We start from the raw sequence: 15,992 nt of genomic DNA on the forward strand, positions 1-15,992 counted from the left end.
TGGAATTGTATTTTACATGCACAGATACAACTCATATTATCAGTTTCATATTATTCTTAAAGTAAATATTTTAAATATCTAATAATATCCTTTGGAATGTGCAGATTTCATAAAACTTAGACCTAAATTCAATTATTTTTTTAATTTAATTACTTATTTAATTCCTATAATTTCCAAACTTATCTCTTTTAATATCTATAGTTAATAAGTAAATTTTGTATGTTTTAATTTTTAGAAAGTATGTACCGTTAAAATTCTTTAATTAAAATTTAAGACCAATTTCTTTTTTTAGAATTAAAATATAAACTAAAATATTTACTTATTAAACTTCATATACAAAAAATCTAATTATTAATTATATAAATGAAAAGAAATAAGTTTGTAAACTATAGAGAATACATCAATAATTAAATTTATTTATTTTATCTTGATCTGAATGCGGGTGGCACGCTTGCACATTATGAGACTTTGCACAATGAAGTCTTCACTTAGCGCATCAATATATATAAATCTATTCTAATACTGACAACCACGTGTGGGAGATTCTTATTATCTTACTTTAATCAAATATGTGATAGATTTGGGAAGATCCAGCTGATAAATAAAATTTAAAAAGAATACCGTGACTTTGCAACTTCGAACTCACGTCTTATGTCAATTCAAGTTTTGGGTATATATAACTAGTTTAAGGAAGAAAGTCAAAACAAAAGAAAGGAAGGAGAGAGATAGTAGAAAATGAATTCATTTTTAAAATGATTTGATGCGAGAGAAAATGAAAGGAAATAATTTTTTTTTTGTTTTCTTTTATTTAGTTATGTAAAAAATAAAAGAAAAAGAAAGGAAGGAGAGAGATAGTAGAAAATGAATTCGTTTCTAAAAAGATTTGATGCGAGAGAAAATAAAAGGAAATAAAAATATTTTTTTGTTTTCTTTTATTTAGTTATGTAAAAAATAAAAGAAAAAGATTAATAATAATAATAATATAAATAGCCTAAATAAAAATAGATATAGTATAAATATTTTTTTTATCTTTATATAAAAAAAAATTCCTCACTTTTTCTTTTCTATAATTGGATGGAACCTACATTTTAGGTTAAAAACTCATGCGCGCGGTTCTTCATTCATTCCTTCGTCAAACTATTCCAAATAATATCTGGAACCACTACCAATTAAGGTTTTTTTTTTTTTTTTTTACTTTTTGTCTCGTATTTATGATTCCTTCCAATTATGTATATAAAATATTAACACAAAATGAAAATTTAATTAAATGTGTAATTTTATGATCAATATTTTTCTTTAAAATATCTTTTTTTATATATTAACTATACACTGACGGGTTAAATTTAAATTTTATATTTATTTTAATAGATTTTTTTAGTTAAAGGAGAGATTAAATCTAAAATAAATATAAAATAATTTTGTTTAACTTTTTAAAATAAAATTAACATTTTATTTAAATGATTTATGATAATCATTACTTTTATAACTTAAGATTAGGTGATTTTATTAATAATTTTTTTTACAAATAATAGGTTGTATTTTAATAAAATTTATCACTTAATAATTTAAATTGACAAAAAATATTAAAAATGTAAAAAAAAAAATGGAATCCTTGTAGGCCTAGGGCAAAAGCTTCATTGGCCTTTAAGGTCTCCATGGCCCTGTCTGTTGTTGCAGATCTAAACCAATCACTAGTACGTGCGAAGGAGTTGGAGTGGTGCGGTGGAGTTTTGTGGCCAGCGTGGGCAACAAGAAGGGGGAATGAAAGAGAGGTAGAAGGGTGTGGCAGGGAAAAGAGAAATAAAAAAAAAAAAAAAAGCAAACGAGTGGAGTAGGCACTGATCAGAAAGGAGAAAGAGAAAATAGAAGTAAAAAATATGGTGGAACCTTTAGAATTAACTTAAGAACTTAAAATTTAGTTCTACAGTAGAAAAATACCCACCTCTAACTAAAGGGCCTATTTAAAGTGGTTAACAACCTAAATTGAATTTTATCACAAAACAGGATCGGCTTAATAATAAGTAAAATTTAAAATAAATTTTAAGAAAAAATATTTTTATTTTAAATAAGATAACTATATATTGGGCCTTTAATTTTTGATAATATATGTGATATTTTCTAATGAATGTTGTTTTTTTTTTGTTTTAAAAAAATTAAAAATAAACATTTTTTTTAGTGAACCTAAAGCTCAACTTGAGTTTTAGTTACTAAAAATGTTCTTATGATAAAGATTGAAAGATTATATATCATTTTAAAGTTACACTGACCTGAAGGTTTACTCTATAATGCATTTAAGAATTCAAGTTTGGAATCGACTAAGGTTGTGTAGTCGATCTCATCATGCTCGATTAAAACACAACTTAACAGTTGAATTTATTATTAGAAATAATTACCCACAATGTAAGTAAGATTTAACTTGTCTACTAACTCAATCCAATCCAATCTAGTATGAACTCAATCCAATCCAATCTAGTATGAGATTAATTTAGATGGATTTTAATTTTGAAATTAGGCTTGATACATTTTTTATAACGAATTTGAGTTTTGTTTCATATTGTCTAAACCTTATTAGTGTCCTACAGTCTTTTAGAAAGTACACATTTTTATAACAATTGTTTATTAATAATAAACTTTTTTATTTAATATAGAATTTTTTATAGCATGATATTATATTTATAATTATATTAAAATATTTATAGTAAAATATACTTTAATTTAAGTTCTATCCTTCTTTTATTTTATGATTTAATTATACATAATGCGAATATTGATAAATTAAAACATCGGGTTAAACCGGATCCCATCTCATATTTAAAGTCTTGATTGTATCGAGTTTGAGTTCACCCTATATGTAACGGTCTCAATTCAAGCAAAAATTCTTTGACATACGAGGAAAGGAACAAAAAAGACAACTTTGAATTAACCAATATTCATCATTTTAATTGTATATATTTTTAGCGACCACCTTGTTATACATTATGTCTTTGTGTAAGAAAAATGTGTCAATAGAAAGCCTATTTCCTTAAGAGATCAATAAATCTCTTTATGTCAATCTATTTTTTCTTATGAAAATTCAGGCAAGTACGAATACGACTGGAACACATTAAAAATTAGGCCACTTTAACTTACATGCTCTAAATTAGTACGACTGGTCATATAATGATAATAATTGCCTCATAATTTGTTAATTAAGCATACACATTTTTAATCATCACACCACAAATTTATAGATCATTAACCCGTAAAGATGACGTAAGAAAAACAACATGAAGTATTTTGTGGCGTGTATATTTGTTGCAGGAGGAGTAGCCAATTAAAATTTTGGTTAGTGGCTTCTAGATGTTGAAAATAGAGTTGAAAGAGATGAGGAAAAAGGGTAGGTGAAGATTGGATTGCGATAGATACAGATGAGAGAAAAAGAAGGAGTGATCCATGATTGTGGGTATTATTATTACACACACCAGAACGAGAAAGTTGATCTAGTTCGAGGAAGCATCCTCTCTGCGTATCTGCTACTACTGTTCTAAGAAAATGAGTTTAATCATTCATCTACCATGGTCAAAAATATCAAAATACCAATACCTCTTACGTCCCATGTTAATCTAACAATTAATAATAACCTTCTTCTTCAACCCCTCCACTCACTCCTGTTTCATTTCCATAACCCCCATGAGTTCCCTCATCCACCTTTTTCTCTTTTTCTTCTTCTTCCTCTGTCTCTCTCACTCTTCTCTATGTGACACGTGTCCCCTGAACTTCACCATCCTGGGCAGAACCAAACCCACATCCTTCGACACCTCCCGCTGCCAGGTCATCAGCCAAGCCCTCCGCCTCGTCCAGTCCGACTACCTCCGCCGCAGCGGCTTCTTCCTCCCTCCCCTCAACGCCTCCGACACATGCTGGACCCACTTCCAGTCCTACGTTAACAACTTCGACCAAACCTACAACATCACCACCTCCTGCGGCTTCAAAACCTCCTGGATCTCCCAAGGCTGCAACAACGTCACCACCAAACAAGACTTCGAATCCTTAGTCCCTCAATCCGCCCTACAAAACATGCGCAACAACTGCAACCAGTCGCTCGAGAACAACTCCCCTTGCGCCCTCTGCACCACTTCGTTCTCCACTCTCCCGCCACTGGGAGACTCCGTCGGAAATCTCACCGACTGCACCAAGTACGCTTCTATCTACGCCGCCGCCTTCGCCAACCGCTTCGGCCCCTCCGACCCCGGCACCGCCAAGTGCTTGTTCTCCCTTCAATTCTCCTCCAACAACAACAACAACTCCTCCTCCTCCTCCAAGAGAAAAAAGGTTGTTATCGCTGGTTTTTTTTTCTTGTTAATTTAACCACAACAACCCTTAGGATGGTTAAGTAACTAAAAATATGAGAATTTTTTTTATTGGAATGTTTAAAATTACATTATTTATAACTTTTTTTAAAGCTTTCTTATGATCCTTACAATGTATTTTTTCTTTTTAGTTCCTTAATCAATTTCCTAAAGATATTGGTTAGTAACACTTTTGTTAATTTTATAATTTTTATGAGCAGGTAAGATCAAACACATTACATTTTCATCCTTTATTGTTTTTTTTTAAACACCCAACCAATCTTATATATCTCCAGGTTGTTATTGCTGTTGTTTCTGTTGTCGGTGTCTTGGTCGTGTTACTGCTTGTTCTCGGGGTTTGGGTTTATTGCAAGCTGGAAGACAAGGTTGCGGGGGACAAGGACGTTCGTGTAGCGGAAATCGGTCTGGTTTCTGGATTGGATTCCATGGAGCAGAGCACTACTTTAATCAGGTTTACTTTTGATGATATTAAGAAAGCAACCAAGAATTTCTCCAGAGATAACATAGTTGGAAGAGGTGGTTACGGGAATGTGTACAAAGGCTTGCTTCCTGATGGAAGCGAGGTTGCGTTTAAGAGGTTCAAGAATTGTTCAGCTTCCGGTGATGCAAGCTTCACTCACGAAGTTGAGGTTATTGCTAGTGTCAGACATGTTAACCTTGTTGCCTTAAGAGGCTATTGTTCTGTTACTACTCGTTTGGAAGGTTACCAGAGGATTATTGTTTGCGATATGGTGAAAAACGGGAGTCTCCATGACCATTTGTTTGGTTCTAATGGTGTGAAATTAAGTTGGCCAATTCGTCAGAAGATTGCTCTAGGCACGGCTAGAGGGTTGGCTTATTTGCATTATGGGGCTCAACCTGCAATCATTCATAGAGATATTAAAGCAAGTAACATACTTTTGGATGATAAGTTTGAAGCTAAAGTTGCGGATTTTGGACTAGCCAAGTTTAACCCTGAGGGGATGACACATATGAGCACAAGGGTGGCTGGAACAATGGGGTATGTTGCTCCTGAATATGCTTTGTATGGACAATTGACAGAGAGAAGCGATGTGTTCAGTTTTGGGGTTGTGCTTCTTGAGCTTTTGAGTGGGAGGAAGGCTCTTCAGATGAACAATGATGGTCAACCCTCTTCTTTGACTGATTGGGCTTGGTCGTTGGTTAGAACGGGGAAGGCCTTGGATGTTATTGAAGATGGCATGCCACAATCGGGTTCAGAACATGTTCTTGAGAAGTATGTGTTGATTGCTGTGCTTTGTTCTCATCCGCAGTTGTATGCTAGGCCAACAATGGATCAGGTTGTTAAAATGATGGAGACTGATGAATCGGTTCCTTCAATACCTGAAAGGCCAATCCCTCTTGTTGCTGGAAGGCTTGATATTGAGAGATCTGTGAGTAGTAGTGGCTCTGGTCAGCTCTCTAGTCCAACGGGTTATCGATCATATACTATAGAAAGTGATCGCCAATCTTCTAATTCTAGGGATGAAAGAAGCTCAAGCTCTAGGATTTTGAGTACAGATTGAGATTGAGTGTCAGGAAAGTAATTTGTTTGTACATTTAGTTTATAGAATGCTGTTTTTTTCTTGTAGTGTTTTCCGTTACTAAATCCAAATTGGATGTACAAATTTTGATTCTTGCTAGAGTTTATATGATGGCAAGCAAGAGAGTATGATCAAGTTTTGCTGAATTAAGTGTCACAGTACTGTTGTATCAGAAGCAATTTTCCAATTCATTTTAAGAATCTTCTTTTGCAAGAAGTGATGCTATTTTTAGCTCTGAGCTCCATTGGCCCTTATATCTCTCTCCTTGTGTCACAACTTAATACTAAATGTTGAAGTAGAGGAGTACTATTGGTTTTGTCAACTTAGTGGCTCATTAGAGGATACCGAAAAGATGTTGTAAGAGTGAAACAAGCATGGATCGTAAGCCAAAAAAGAAGCAAAGTGCACATGTTTCCTTGTGTTGTGGGTTAACCAGGTTGCTTCTGCTTATTGGTTTGACTTTTATTTGCCAGAACTTCAATGATTACCATAAAGGAGTTGGCAGTTATTAATATATCAGACAAATGTACAGATAACTTAAATGTTAGTTGGGTTGTAAACGCACAGGGTTTGCATAATACATGCATTCTCTTTTTAGGTGTATTATTCTCTTTTTCCTTTTTTTGACGGGGTGGTGTATTATTCTCGAATAATTGACAATAACAAAAGTACAAAACCTCTAATGTTGTGGCCGAATTTATTCTCAAATTTCCAAATTCTAGAGGGTCAAAATACCTTATTATTGAAATATATGAAACTGACGAAGAGCATCATTTTTTATTTATTAAAGTAATGTAGTAGTACTTTTTTTGTTTTTCAAATGAGATCTTCATTGCTTTTTTTTTTCTCCTTCGGTCGTGGGAGAAGCTGGTGAGGGAATTGGGAATTAGATCTTGGGATGCAGATTTGAATTTTGAACTACAAGCTCACCACTTGAGCTCTACCACAGCCAGGTACCAATGAGATAATCTGATGGTTGAAATTTAACCACCTTACTCAAAGCCAAAGATTCAAGTACGACTGCATGCGGTTCATTCACCTGCAAAGAAATGCAACTCACGGTTGTTCATGAAAGATCGAGCTATTTGGTATAAAAAGTTGGATAAGTGTACACCCAAGTGTTTCTCTAAATAAAATTGGCTTAAATCTAGTTTTGCTCATTTTTAGAATTAATCCTTTCTAATTTTTATTTATTTTGAATCCTGTTAAATGATTCATAAATAATCCAAATTGTCACAAGTAAAATTAAAAGGGAAATCTAAGTATCGAATTCACATATACTTTGTTTGTACTTAAGTAGGTAAATATATAATTTTTAAAGCAATAATTAAATTGGTTTAAAATCTTGTGAAGAAAAAAGTAAAATAAATTGACATAAAATTAAATTAAAATAAACAAGAGAGAAAGATAAATAAAAAAGTAAATTAATTGAAAATAGAAAAGATAAGAAAAGTCAATATTATAGAAGTTAAATTTAGAATATGAGAATGTTGAAAACTTATTCTATCATAACTACTCTTTATAATATTAATGATTTTTCTCTAATTATGTTTATTCCAATTTTACACTTGCATCTACTTATATATTCTAATCAAGATTACTCAAGTGAAAGAGCCTAACTTATTTATCTTCTCTCACAAATTTCTTTGCAGAGATAAAATAGTTCAATTGCATTAAGAATAGAAATGTACAACAAGTTAAATAAAATCAAACATATCCCTAGTGATGAAGTTATTTAGATACGATTTTTCAGTTCTATTAGAAAATAACGCTTCCCAATGCTACCCTTAAAACTTATCATGCAAAAGGGTGATCAAACCATAAACAATAAAATTAAACACAAGAAAAAATAATGCAAGAGTAACATTCATAATAGATAGGAAGAGAAATTACATCAACAACGGTTGGTTGCTAAGTTCCCAAGGGATTTAGTCTTTCATTATCATAGGAGACTTTATAATTGCAAAAAGAAAATATTTAGTAAAGGGGGTAATTGAGTAAGGGAATATAGGGAAGGAATATCTTCTAATGTTTGTTTCTCCTTCTTCTAATCTTTGTCTTCTATAAGAAATTGTATTCTCTTGAATGTTCTATGTGTTTTTTTTCCTTCTTCTCTCCTTCGCAGATCAATTTAGTTTTCACGCAACCTTCGTGTTAATCATGCTTGCGCATTTAATGAGTATGGCGGTATTCGCGATCAACGCATGTCTCGTGCTAAGCATGAGTTGCCCACCGAGCCTGTGCATCGCGCTTAGCGCCGGATGCGCGCTTAGCGAATGGCTTCTTGGGTTTTACTTTGTTTGTTCTCTTCCAATTATTTACTTAGTATCATAAATTCATCAACTTTTAACATTTTCTGCACAAAAACTGAAGTGATGTTAAAATTTCAATTATTTACAAAAAGAAATAAAGGAAAAAAATTACCCATTCCTATATAATTTAATTTCAAAATATAATTATACATATCTGTTATGAGATCCTTAAAAGTTATAAGATCAATGTGCTTTTATTCAGTTATAAGACTACAAATATATCATATTTGTTGAAAATAAAAATTAAAAAAATAATTAAGACAAAAACATATCATCATATTTTAAGAATAAACAACATTTAAATTTTAAACAAAAAAAAAAATTAGCCATAGCATGAATAAAACCCGGGTCATATAATCCTATCCTATATGTAAACAAAAGAAAATATCCCTTCCCTTGTCATTGTGCCTTTAAGTTGATTCCTGCATCCTTTTCGGAATGATATTTTTATTTTTTGAGTTTATCATTCTGGAATCCGAAGTCTCTAATCAATCTGGAATATTATTTTACATTTCGAATCAGTCATTCCAAAGAAAAAAAACGAATAAACCAAACAACTTAAAGGCGTAGGAAACAACAACCAGTCGTGCGCTGCACATTGGGCTTAAGTAAGTTTCTTTTATATGTACATGAAGGATTGGCCTAGTTTGGAGGAAAAATAAAGAAAGTATTGGGCTAGAATGTAGATTAATTTATTCTATGGGAAGAAAATGTCAGATTTAATTATATTTTTAGTTTTTTATTATATGATTTAGATTTTTTAATATACTCATACTATTCTTTTAATTTTTTTTTATCTTCCACAGTGCTAAAATCAAACGCAAACCACTTGGATTGGATTTTATCTTTAGTGAACTAAAAGTGTCACAAAAAGAGAACATTTAACCTTGATAGGTTCATTCTTATTATTTGTCAAAAAAAAGGTCCACCCATATTAAAATAAATTAAATTGACATTATTAATCTCTCAAAAGATTGGACTGTAGTTTTTAAAAATAAGAGAGAGGAACAATATAATTTAAATATATTTCCAAGGAAGAAAGTGTAATTCACTTTTTATTTTACAAAACTTTAGGACAGTTAGTGTAATCTATTCTAAATAATATAATATTGTTTCTTTTGACCTAGTGAAGGTGAGAATCGATTGTAGATTTAAAATAGAAATCACTAAAATGAGGATTGTGCTACGAATGATATATTATTCTGAGGCCCAGAAGAATATTAATAGTGTTATACCTTTTTAGGTTCATTATTAGTATTAATGTTCTTTATTTGTTTTTTTAATAATAATAGATAAATACAAATAATATCTCATCTAGAGGTTCTACAATAGAGTTTGTTAGGAATTTATTTAAATATGCTTGTTATAAAGATATTGTATCCCTCTATTAAAAGGAATGAAGAATAAAAAAGGTTATTTTTTATCTCTTTTAGTTGTAGATTTAGGAGTAGTGATAGAATAGTTGTTCCCCTCCCTATCCGCATGAATGCCTTTAAATTCTCAAGATCAAGTTTAACGATCTGGAATCATGGTAATATTACAAATGGTGGCTCAAATATATTCCACCCTTTCACATATACACATACACCATAACATTCTTGGATATTTATAAAACCTGTTTGATGCTTCCCTTGTAACATGTCCTCCCTTTCACTATTTCTTATACAATTTTAAAAAAATAACAAATAAAGTAAAAAAAAAAGTTATTTTTATAATTAAAAATTAAAAGAATATTTTTTTTCTTCGAATCAAACAGTGCTTCTCCGTACCTAGAAGTAAAATGAACTAATTTTACTTTCAATTCAAAACAGGGTCTCATAATCCTGAATTTTACGAACATTGTCAAGGAATGACAAGCAAGCAATCACTTCGTAGATTTTTAAAATTCCTGACCAAAATCTATAGAATTATTTTTTATGAAAAAATTTCCATACATGATCACATCACTCTTTTTTTTGTCATATTCTTCTAAATCTATTTGAAGAAAGCTGTATACAGAAGGTAAGATGACGAAGCAGGAACAAAACAAAATGCTCCATTTCCAAAATATTATCATCATACTAATCTAAACCAAGGGAACTCATTTTATGTCTCAAGTCAATTGTATGGTTTCCAGACACCTTTTGACGGATTGGAATGTGTTATTCTTACAAATCTCTGTCTTCGTTGTTGAGGATTCTTTGTCACATTATTTTCTTCAGGATTGTTATTTGCCATCACCACATCAACTTTCACTATGTGATGATCTGATGTCCCTTTGGAAGAAAGGACTAAATAGGAACCGGGAACAAACTTGTATGGAGAATTTGATGATGATAATATGTAATCTACCCGAGTTCCATACTTACATGTTCCCTGGACACCTGCATAATGATACTTACAATTTTAAGATATCATAGTATTAAAAATTAATAACCATTAAGAGGTTAAAAATTGAGTTTGTACTTTGGCCCTTGGCAATCATGACAACTGACTCGCATTCCCCTGCATAGTCCTTAGCATCAGTGTAGTCTTTACTCTTGAGATATTTCATCACTTCAACCTTTGGTGTTGGCTTTCCCATCTCTTCATAGTACTGGGGACCCAAATGAACCCAGTTAAAAAATGTGATTTCTATTTTTGTTATTTTTTAGAGTAAGACCAAAAGGCAACAAATAATTGAGGTCCTACACTGTACTGACACATACCTTCACAATATCTGTCCATCTTTCTTGGGAGTAATCCGATTCATCAAGTGAATTAAGTCCTCCAGCTAAGATGTGAGGCTCATCACTAGATTGGATTATTGCATTTACCTGCTTCATTCGCCAATTCTCATCAAGAAGATCAAGGTTGGTGCAGTAGAAGTTAAGTTCACCTGCTAGTGGTACGTCGATAGTGGCCTTCAGAACATTCCTGTGGCCAAGAAATTAATTACAATTTTTGGCATGTCATATTCATCTTTTGTTGTTTAGTCATTCTCTAACTCTCATCCCATAAGTCTTGGTTGCTTTCACGGTTTGGATTTCATCTACTATTTCCATAATCAATTACTCATTAGCAAGAAAATATGCCTTTGGAGGAAAGTAACAAATTTCTTAATATAATTATGATGAACTTGACTTGAGCGAGAACAGTATTCTGACTATTCTTCGAGACCAGACAAACTGTACCTCAATAGCAAAAGACAAATTTACTCGACACCAAACTTCAATTATTTTATGCTCCAATAGTGCATTGTTTCGTTTTTCAAAAACACAAACAGAGTAAAATTGTATTTTAGAAGAGTTCTTATAGTATTCTAGGAAATAAACCACCATATTTGTACTTGGAGAATCTAAAACTTTATATAAAACAAGAAGAAAATGCTGAAGGCTGCTAAAGAAAATTTTATTTAAAGCCAGTGAAATTGGTGTTCCTTCATTCGGATATTTTAATGAATAGTACTAAATTATGCATCTATAAAATTCTAAAAAGATTCTGATTATAAAATGAGCTAAAGGGAACATTGATGAGTTATGACAACATAGAATCCTTGAGGAGTAGGTGGGGATCAATCCTGCTTCGCTGCGTACAGCTATTACAGTTGGCATGCCGTGCATCTATCATTGCCGTTGGCACATAGAAGAAAAAACAAGGAAAGAAAGAATAAAAGACGTGAATAGCAGTTTCAGGAAGATTGATGTTAAGTTAACACTAAACTTTTTGCGTAAAGCTAAGTGGGAGGTCGATCATTGCTTAAGCATTGGTTTGGACGCGTAGTTAGTGAATGAAAAATCTTCTGTGTGGCTTTTCGAAACTTCCCATGTGTTAGTTCAAGAATGATTTTCTCGTTGAAAAGTTATGGAATAATTGGTCACTTTATGAGCAGAAAAGTGATTTTTTTTTCATTTTTCTTTGCAATGACAAAAGCACGAAGAAGCTTCTACGAAATGCATACAAGAGCAGTAAACCAAAAGGAGCTACAACTTTATTTCTTTTTCTTTTAAAAAATGTTTTCGTGTGGTACATTACGACATAAAAAAATGAAAGGAAAATACCTGCTACATGTATAATGTATTTATATATAATAGTAAAGTAATCGCATTTTTATAAGCGAGTCAAACTGCTGGAAATGTACGGTTTAAATTAACTGTAGAAATCAATTATTTTAAAACCCCGTCAACTATATAAATTTTGATTTTAAATTATACAAATGTTTATTTTTTTGTTGGTAATAAAATGTTTAAATATTTAATAGCAGATAAAATGTAGTATAATGAAAGAAGAATATTTTAATGAGTTTAATTTCTATTAATGTAACAAACTTTTCATTATCAACAAATAAAAAATAAAAGTTCATATGACTTTTAAAATTATTTTGTAAAAGTAAAAAAAATGAATGAATTTAATGATTATATGATGAGATGAGGTTTTTTTTCCCTCTCTACTTATTTTCAAAATTCACCTACATGAAAAAATATTTCCTAAATTACACTTATTTTGAGTTTGCAAGGGAGGTTGGAGTGGGAAAACCCGACTTCTATTTGGTCTCTTTTTTTAATTTAAAATAAAAATTTAGTTTTTTATTCATTTTTTTAAAAAAAATTAAAAAATAATTCCCTTGTTTTTTTAAATATTACTTTCACATTAAAAAAATCATTTTTTTAATATTATTATTTTATTTTTTCAATAATGAGAATATTTTTTATTTAATTATTTATTAACAGTTTTAAAATAATTAATTAATAGTCTTAAAACAAATAAAAAAAAGACAAAATGATTAAAAAAAATAGATTGATTAAACTGTTTTAATTTCTAAATAGAAAGTCTTTCTTCTTAAAATAAAATTAATCATATAATAATGGTGTGTGATTAAACAATAACATATATATCAGTTAATAGACTAATTTCTTTATTTCTATTACATTGTTTAAAAAGTCAAAATAATAAAGTAATTATTAAATTAAATAATAAATTATTTCTATCTCAAAGATTAAAAAAAATGAAAGCATTAAATTAGAATAAAAAATAATATTGGTTGGTTTTCTCTGAAGAACGAAAACTACCATGTTTCATTTTGCTGTTCAGTCGTATTCGATTCCACTGATGACTGACCCAAATTCAACGTTAAGACAAACTAACAAACTGCACAGAAATAAATGTGTATAGTGTACTTAGCATTATGAAAAGTGTGGTTAAAAACTGACCTGAAATCAGTGTGATCGAAGATTTTGTGAGAGTTCCAGCGTTTGATGGGCCATTTGGACAAGACAGCGTTGCCGTACTCGGGTGCCCAGCTTTCCGCGAACACATAATTCATTCCCAGCGCCGCCGCCAAATCCGACAATGGCTTCATCCCGTTCTCTTCCTCCGCCTTCACATCTTGCAGCCCCAAAACATCAGCGTCCACTTCCTTCAGAACCTCAACAACTGTTCTGTTGCTCACGTGGACCCCACCCCCTCCCCACCACGAGGAGGCCTTGTCGTGTTCCGAGAAGCTCGATTGTCGGCTTCGCAGCAGCGATATCTCGTTGTCTGGTAAATTTATGGAAACCCTCATCTTCGATTTCGCCAACCTCGTCACGTTGTCGCTGTCATTTACTCTGTTCTTCACTGACTGCGATTGTTTCAGTATGCTTCTGGGACGCTCCTTCGTCGACCTGGATCGCGAATTCAGGTTTTCGGGGTTCTTCGAAGCGATGCCGTTTTGGTCCTCGAACGTGGGTTTTGGGAGCGCCGGTGCCATGGAGAACAGGGCGGCGTTGAAGGTCGCGACCCGAATGGGTTTCGGAGTACCCAATTGCGCGTTCGGATGAACCGCGGCGGAAAAATTTGTGCTTGCTTCGGTTTGGGCTTTTGGGGCGTTCTTTCCGAGCTTGTTGATCACTACTACTTTGGGCTTTGAGCGGCGGCGAATTGGCCACCGGAGACGGCGGAGGAGGCGGCGGAGGTTCTTGTTGAGGAGCTTGAACATGGTAGAGAAGTGGGTGTGGGGCAACAGAGGGTCTTGCCTTGGGGAGATCATAAGATGTGAAGTTTAATTGCAGAGTTGTTTTTAACTCTGGTGTTACGTTTGGGAAGGCATGGATTTTGTGAGTGGAAGAAAGACTAAGAAGGAGAATAGTGGCTTCGAAGGAAAATCAAGTAACTAAATAAATAAGTTACTAGTTTGAGTGATATAAAAAAGGCAGAAAGGAAGGTATCAATTTGAGTTTTTGTGGATAAAAACAATTAAAAGAGAATTTCTTTAAAAATGATGAGTCAGATTTTCATTAAAAATTCATTATGAATAAATTTGATAAATATTTTATATCAATAATATTTAAAAAAAAATTGAGATGGATTAGATTAGGGACTAGTTGAAGGCTTGCTTTGTCTTCAGAGTGAGTAGAAAAGGGGATGGGAGCTTCTAGGAAATGAGTTGGTAGCATTTGGCATAATTGGCATTTCCGAATGAAATCCTATAGGGAAATAGAATAGTTAATAGTTGTTTAGATTTTGAGGACGATACCATAATATAGCACAGACAAGGAAAAAGAGGGAAGGGAGATGCTTGTGTCAACTGTCACGCTCATTCCCAACTGCTACCAAAATATAAAAAAAGAAAAAGATGATTGGTTTGCTTTTAGGTGTTTAGTGGACACTACACACAAGGCCAATGTCTTTTATGGTCTTTACCGGCACTAATAAGGTTATTAAACACATGTATAACTTGCTGGTGTAGTTTTTATAAATCATATTCAATAGAGAAAAATTAATCGATTGAATACACTGTGTTTGCAAGCACACGTGAATTATGCAAAGTTCATATTAGTCAAGATTATTAAATTCAACAGTTTACTTAAATTTGTAAAAGTTTCATAAATTTGATTTATGATTTAACTCATAAATTCGTAAAAGTCTATTTCATATAAAAATAATAACAAAATATTTATAAATAACATACTAATTAAATATTTTAACAATATAATAAAACAAAATAATAAATCATAATGTTTAGAATAGTTAAATAACCAAATCTAGTAATAATACATTACTACCAGATAATAACTTACCGAGATCATAGTAGTGATAGATCATTCTGATCGAAAGTTTGATGTTATTAGAGAATAAATGTTTGATATTATTAAAGGTGAGAATTTTATATTTGAGAATAATACACTAAATCAAGGTATGATGAAGGCTATAAAGACAAAAAAATTAAAAAAAATGACTTACATTTTGATCTAATTTTTTTAACTTGCTAACTCGTTGATTCGATATCGAGAGTCTATAAAGTTTACTTAGAGTTTATAAAGTTTGATCAGAATTTACTAAAAAAGAGTTTACTCAAGAGTCAACTCGTAAAAGATAAGTGAACTTATAAACAAATAAAAACGAGTTAACTCGAGAGTTTGATAATCATGATACTATCATTGTTACAAGGCATGTATGCCCTTGTTATTGTTTATTGTTTTTCTTGTTTGACCAAGACACATAAGTAAGCCAATTAAGCGAATGAAGAAAGAAAATATGAATGGTAATGACAATAAATTAAATTAGCCAACGACTCCAGGTCCTCCTGAGCATGCAAGTGTGATGATTCTTATTTGGAACTCCACGTCCCAGGAAACCCGGCGTACCCATCTCCCATGAACCTAACCTACCATTATCACTTTACCAAATTAATCTCTTAAGACTAAAAAAGAGTTATTATGACTGTTGACTGAGTGAGGCTGAGACGTGAGAACTTCTCTTGTGTGTGATAAAAATCACAATCCCATCCAATTTGAGTTGGAAAATGGGGACCTCATTTCATCAACTTAGGAAGGTTGGAATGGATCCAAACA

The 15,992-nt window shown here is 32.0% G+C and overlaps 2 protein-coding genes across 2 annotated transcripts; one reads left to right on the forward strand and one right to left on the reverse strand.

The window, feature by feature from the left end:
- The first annotated feature begins 3,364 nt into the window (after positions 1 to 3,364).
- LOC114369175 (probable LRR receptor-like serine/threonine-protein kinase RKF3) lies at positions 3,365 to 6,150 on the forward strand. The gene is made up of 2 exons (XM_028326367.1): positions 3,365 to 4,311; positions 4,625 to 6,150. The coding sequence occupies exons 1-2, from the start codon at positions 3,670 to 3,672 to the stop codon at positions 5,870 to 5,872; spliced, it is 1,890 nt and encodes a 629-aa protein (XP_028182168.1). The 5' UTR covers positions 3,365 to 3,669; the 3' UTR covers positions 5,873 to 6,150.
- A 3,928-nt stretch (positions 6,151 to 10,078) lies between these two features.
- On the reverse strand, positions 10,079 to 14,404 carry LOC114369245. Its single transcript, XM_028326435.1, has 4 exons — positions 13,371 to 14,404; positions 10,890 to 11,097; positions 10,648 to 10,777; positions 10,079 to 10,565 (listed from the first exon to the last, which is right to left on the reverse strand). Exons 1-4 carry the CDS (start codon positions 14,186 to 14,188, stop codon positions 10,300 to 10,302), a joined length of 1,422 nt encoding a protein of 473 aa, XP_028182236.1. The 5' UTR covers positions 14,189 to 14,404; the 3' UTR covers positions 10,079 to 10,299.
- Positions 14,405 to 15,992: the final 1,588 nt, after the last annotated feature.

This window comes from Glycine soja, chromosome 10 (assembly GCF_004193775.1).
Source record: "Glycine soja cultivar W05 chromosome 10, ASM419377v2, whole genome shotgun sequence".
Classification (NCBI taxonomy): Eukaryota; Viridiplantae; Streptophyta; class Magnoliopsida; order Fabales; family Fabaceae; genus Glycine; species Glycine soja.

Bases quoted from the DNA above. Each gene is read 5' to 3' on its own strand.
- LOC114369175 (XM_028326367.1), top strand. From the start codon at position 3,670: ATGAGTTCCCTCATCCACCTTTTTCTCTTTTTCTTCTTCTTCCTCTGT. The intron at 4,312-4,624 runs GTTGTTATCGCT...ATATATCTCCAG, and splicing joins CCTCCTCCAAGAGAAAAAAG to GTTGTTATTGCTGTTGTTTC.
- LOC114369245 (XM_028326435.1), bottom strand. From the start codon at position 14,188: ATGATCTCCCCAAGGCAAGACCCTCTGTTGCCCCACACCCACTTCTCT. The intron at 10,778-10,889 runs GTATGTGTCAGT...TTGGGTCCCCAG, and splicing joins GATGGACAGATATTGTGAAG to TACTATGAAGAGATGGGAAA. The intron at 10,566-10,647 runs GTACAAACTCAA...ATCATTATGCAG, and splicing joins CATGATTGCCAAGGGCCAAA to GTGTCCAGGGAACATGTAAG.